Raw genomic sequence first — 5025 nt, 5'->3', positions numbered from 1 at the left:
TTTTTTAGCAGAGACAGGGTTTCGCCATGTTTGGGCAGGCTGGTCTTGAACTCCTGACCTCAGGTGATCCACCCACCTCTGCCTCCCAAAGTGCTGGGGATTACAGGTATAAGCCACCATGCCCAGCCTGTTGCAAGGTTTATAATTAAGGGTAAGAATGCTGACGCATTACCTCTGTAATGTAAAATCCTGATTGGCTGGTAACCCTTATTCAGTTGTTTTCTGTCCTTTCCTCTCTCATTTTTTGAGTCACATGCAAATTCGTGAAAACAAATTCGTATCAGGAATTTATTTCAAAATGTTTCCTTGAGTGCTCCCTAGAGGCAACACAAGGAATGGAAGTATTATCATTCCCTCTTTATATCCATTTTATTCATTTATTCAACATTCATTCATTTAGGCACCTGCTCTACCAGGCTCTGTGCACAGTCAGGAGAAGCTTCTGCCCTCAGGGGCTCTCAGTCCAGTTAGAGAACAGACCCATGTTAGATGTAAGATGCTTTAGGCTGAAACACTGAGAAGTGATATTTGTGAGGATGACACAAAGGTGCTAAAAACTCAAATCTTCCACAATATATTTACCACTATACTTTGCAGGGAATGAAAAAGTAAAGTAAGTATTTATTTGTTACTAGCTTTTAAAATAAAAAATAGGGGCCAGGCGCAGTGGCTCACGCCTGTAATCTCAGCACTTTGGCAGGCCGAGGTAGGCGGATCACCTGAGGTCAGGAGTTCGAGACCAGCCTGGCCAACATGGTGAAAACCCGTCTCTACTAAAAATACAAAAATTAGCTGGGTGCAGGGATGAGCACCTGTAGTCCCAGCTACTTGGAAGACTGAGGCAGGAGAATCGCTTGAACCCAGGAGACGGAGGTTGCAGTGAGCCGAGATCGTGCTATTGCACTCCAGCATGGGTGACAGAGTCAGACTTCAACTCATAAATAAATAAAATTTAAAAATAAAAAACGCATGCAGAAATGTTTTAAAAACAGTCCAAAAAGCTATATTATGAAAAGTGTTTCCCTTCCACCCCAGACACCCTCCTAAAAGCAACCTATTAACAATGACTATTTGCCCAGTTTCTTTGCATAAGTACACACACAGACACGCATACATACACACACACACTTTTAAAACAAAACTTTTATACCTTGCTTTCTTTCCAGTTACAGTATTTTTCCTACATGGTACCTTTTTCATTTAATGGCTATTCATTTAATAGTAACTCATTGTATACATAAATGTACAGAAATTTAACTAGTTATGTTTTCATGACTACAAATTATTTCCTTTTTGCCGTTGCAAGTACTGTTACAGGACACAATCTTGACTTGCAGGATTATGAGAAAGAGTAAATCAAGGTAATGCAGGTGGAGCTCTCAACACAGGGTTTGGCACACATAGGTGAGCAGTAGCTTTCTCAATGTTAGCTATTAGTATTATGCCTCTTTGTACACACATGGAAGTGTATCTTTAGCATAAATACTGAAGCATAAGTCTCCTGCATCGAAGTAGATTTACATTTTAATGGAGGATTTCAATTGCCTTTCAAGGAATTACATCTACTGTATTGTCTGCAAACAGTAATGAGAGGACCCACTTATTATCAAACTTAAAAAAAAAAAACTTTCACCAATTTCTTGGGTGTAAATTTTACCTCCTGGTTGTTTTATCTTGCCTGTCTTTAATTATGTGTAAGGTTGAGCATCTTTTCATATATGAAGTCATTTGCACGTTTTTCTATGTAGCCTATTCAGTCCGACACTATTTTATGTGTTGCAAATATATTTCCTAGTTTATCATTTTAAAAATATTTTAGAAAAATTTGGAGCAAAAAGTATTTTCTAAATAACCAAAGGCTTATCGGAAAATTCAGGACACCACATTACTTCACTCCCTTAGCTTGAATAATAATAATAAAAAAATCTGAGTAGGCAAACAAAATTTAATAGTTTATTCCCTAGAGAGCTGGGCAGGCTGAATCTGGCTTCAGGTGTGACGGCATTAGCACCTTTGTGGAAGGGAAGGATGTGATTTTGCCCTGGGTCCAGTCTTGGAATAAGATAATAAATGATATTTTGATGACATAACTTGAATATAAGTTGTATCAGATCATGTTGTTAATTTTGTGATAATGGCAATGTGGTTGTAAATCTAGGAAAATATCCCTATTTGGGGGTATATTATAATGAATGGACGGACGGATGGAATGTCACAATTCCTTCAATTCTCTTTAAATTCACTTCAGAATATTAGTTTAAAATACTAGTTTTGCTTTGATGGACATATAAATTATTTATCTTTTGCAGTTGCAGGAAGGGGAAAAGCAAATTTGACAATAGGTTAGCAACTGTCCAATCTAGATGAGTCTATTGGTGTTCAATATATAATCTTCTCTACTTTCCAGACTGTTTGAAAAAAAAATTATTTTTTTGAGATAGAGTTTCACTTGTTGCCCAAGTTGGAGTACAATGGCGCAATCTTGGCTTACTGCAACCTCCACCTCCCAGGATCAAGAGATTCTCCTGCCTCAGCCCCCCAAGTAGCTGGAATTACAGGTGTCCACCACCATGCTCGACTAATTTGTATTTTTAGTAGAGATGTGGTTTCACCATATTGGTCAGGCTGGTCTCAAACTCCTGACCTCAGGTGATACACCTGCCTTGGCCTCCCAGAGTACTGGGATTACAGGCGTGAGCCACTGCCCAGCTGACATTTTTAATAACCTTCCCCATCCCAAATTAAGATGAAAGACTTTTTGTTTAAACACCAGAATCAGCTAACTTTAGGAAAGAGGCTCAAATTGAATCAAGAATTTAAAGATAAGAGCTTCTTGGGAATGTTTACTTCAATGCCATATTAAAAATAATACAGAACCTCTACCTTTAGTGGTAAATCCCTGAAAAGGAAAACCAGATATGCAAACCGGGCAGGTCTGGGAGAAATGGGAGTTCCTTTCAGTTCTGTAATCTCACCAGCAGTGAAAATGGAGATTTTTATTTCATCAATAAAATCCTGTGTTTATGTAACTACAAAGTAAAGTTTAAGGCCTTGAATTTTACGTTTCTGTGGAGTCTTTTCCTGAGTCCCCTTTGTCCCCATTGAGATAACATCCCCATTCTGTACTGAAATGAAAGCAGGAGAAACCAAATGACTTGTGTTCTCAGAGCCAGTGCAACTAGAATTGAAATGTCTTTAGCCTAGATTGAATTTCAAAATATGCTTCTAAGAGCCCTGGAAGCTGCTACTGCAAGAAGCCACAAGCTTCTGACTTAGAATTAGCAGTGGCAGAAATGCTACTTTTTATCAGAATGCTTCCTTTTTGCTTTCCTACTTAAGCTGAGTTACTGAGTGGAAACCATAGTTCATTAAAGGCATGGAGAAACTTCACGATATTGTTTTAAAAGACAAAACTTTCTAGTCAGTGACAAGTGAGGTAAGCGTAGAGTCCTTGGTGTCAGAAGGAATTCTGAATGACAGCAGGTTAACAAGATCGAAACTCTTTATAGTAGATTACGCTTTCTTGTAGCAGTGGAAAATTCGCAATCTTATTTAAAAATAACATGCATGCTATGACCTTCTCATTATGCAGTTATCACAAATAATTATCTTTTATTTCACAGCAGCAGGAAGGGGAAAGCATGACGTTCGACCCTAGACTGGATCACGAAGGAATCTGTTGTATAGAATGTAGGCGGAGCTACACCCACTGCCAGAAGATCTGTGAACCCCTGGGGGGCTATTACCCATGGCCTTATAATTACCAGGGCTGTCGTTCAGCCTGCAGAGTCATCATGCCATGTAGCTGGTGGGTGGCCCGTATCTTGGGCATGGTGTGAAATCACTTCATGTATCACGTCTTGTAAAGAACTAGCTGAAGAGACAACCAAAGCAGCATAAGGCATGTTGATGCCAGTGGGACCACAAAGTATTTTTACACTCAACTTGAGCAGTTATTCTTGAAAATCTTAACAGAATTTTTCTCAACTGTTTTCCAGAACTTTAGTATGTGCAAATGTACTGAAAGGGTAGTGCAAGTCTAAACTGCCATAACCCCTTTATTACATGTTATTTTTTATTTGCTTTGCTTTGCCATAAGTCTTCCTTGCTTGTATCTTCAAAGCTATTTTGAATAAACATGAAAAATTATTTACAATTTGTCAAAAATCTCAATTGTATACTTGAGTTCAAGTCGTGAAAATAACTCATTATTTGTACAGAATTCCTTAATTGTTCTTAATCTTTTTTGTTCTTCCTCTTGTAAATGTGCCCCCAGAATTTCCAGATAAAAACATACATTAGCAAAAAGGAAAGGATATATAATGGAATCTACCTAAAAGCGAACATTTTTAGCCTGTGTGGAAGCTCATGGGGAATTATTTGAGTGCACTGGCATGTGACCTGTGTTAACAGTCACCTCCAGGAAAAGAGTACTAGGATGAAGAAAAATGCAGTCCAAGACAAATCAGACTCGTGGGGAGGAAGGACTTTACTGACATTCTGAAAAGCAGATCTTCACACCTTTCTCAATCTGTTTTCAGTATGTGGTCACTGGGCATGAAGCAGCATAATGATTTTTACCTTTGTAGTACAAATCAGGCTGCTGCTGTAGTCCAATTACCAAATAAGTTACTCTCCTAGTAACAGGGCTGACAGTGCTGCTTGGCAGATACAGCTGAGGAGGAATAGCTTATTTATGTATAATGACATAAAGTAAGTTTCTCAGGAACAAGGACTGTCTTTAGAAACTGAAATATTAGATCAAGAAGATGAGCAGGTATTTCATATTTCTGACATTTCAGTTTTGCATGCCACAGTTTAAGAAATAAACCACCTTCCTAAGGAAAATAAGTTTTCCAAAACGCAGGATTCTGAGATGACAGAAAGGTATTGATGCCACGATCTCACTACACTCTCATATTCAGAATACATCTTATTATTGTGTATTGCACAGTAAACCCCTAATACTGGTGTTTTGCAATTAAAGTCTATAAAATGATAAAGAATTTTAAAACCCTGTTTTCA

At 38.1% G+C, this 5025-nt stretch overlaps 1 protein-coding gene across 4 annotated transcripts in view; it reads left to right on the top strand.

The window, feature by feature from the left end:
* CNMD (chondromodulin) overlaps positions 1-4160 on the top strand; it is a 30300-nt gene extending 26140 nt beyond the window's left edge. For 2 of the 4 annotated variants that reach the window (XM_017511838.2, XM_037732555.1), the window contains exon 7: positions 3627-4160. In XM_017511838.2, the coding sequence (XP_017367327.1) occupies positions 3627-3839 (213 nt within the window). In that variant the 3' untranslated portion in view covers positions 3840-4160. Of the gene's footprint in view, positions 1-3623 lie in introns of all 4 variants that reach the window. The other 2 variants (XM_017511837.2, XM_037732554.1) reach the window with 1 other exon arrangement.
* The last annotated feature ends 865 nt before the right edge of the window (positions 4161-5025 follow it).

Source organism: Cebus imitator, unplaced genomic scaffold (assembly GCF_001604975.1).
Source record: "Cebus imitator isolate Cc_AM_T3 unplaced genomic scaffold, Cebus_imitator-1.0 Scaffold453, whole genome shotgun sequence".
NCBI classification, from domain to species: Eukaryota; Metazoa; Chordata; class Mammalia; order Primates; family Cebidae; genus Cebus; species Cebus imitator.
This window is presented reverse-complemented; position numbering and strand designations above follow the sequence as displayed.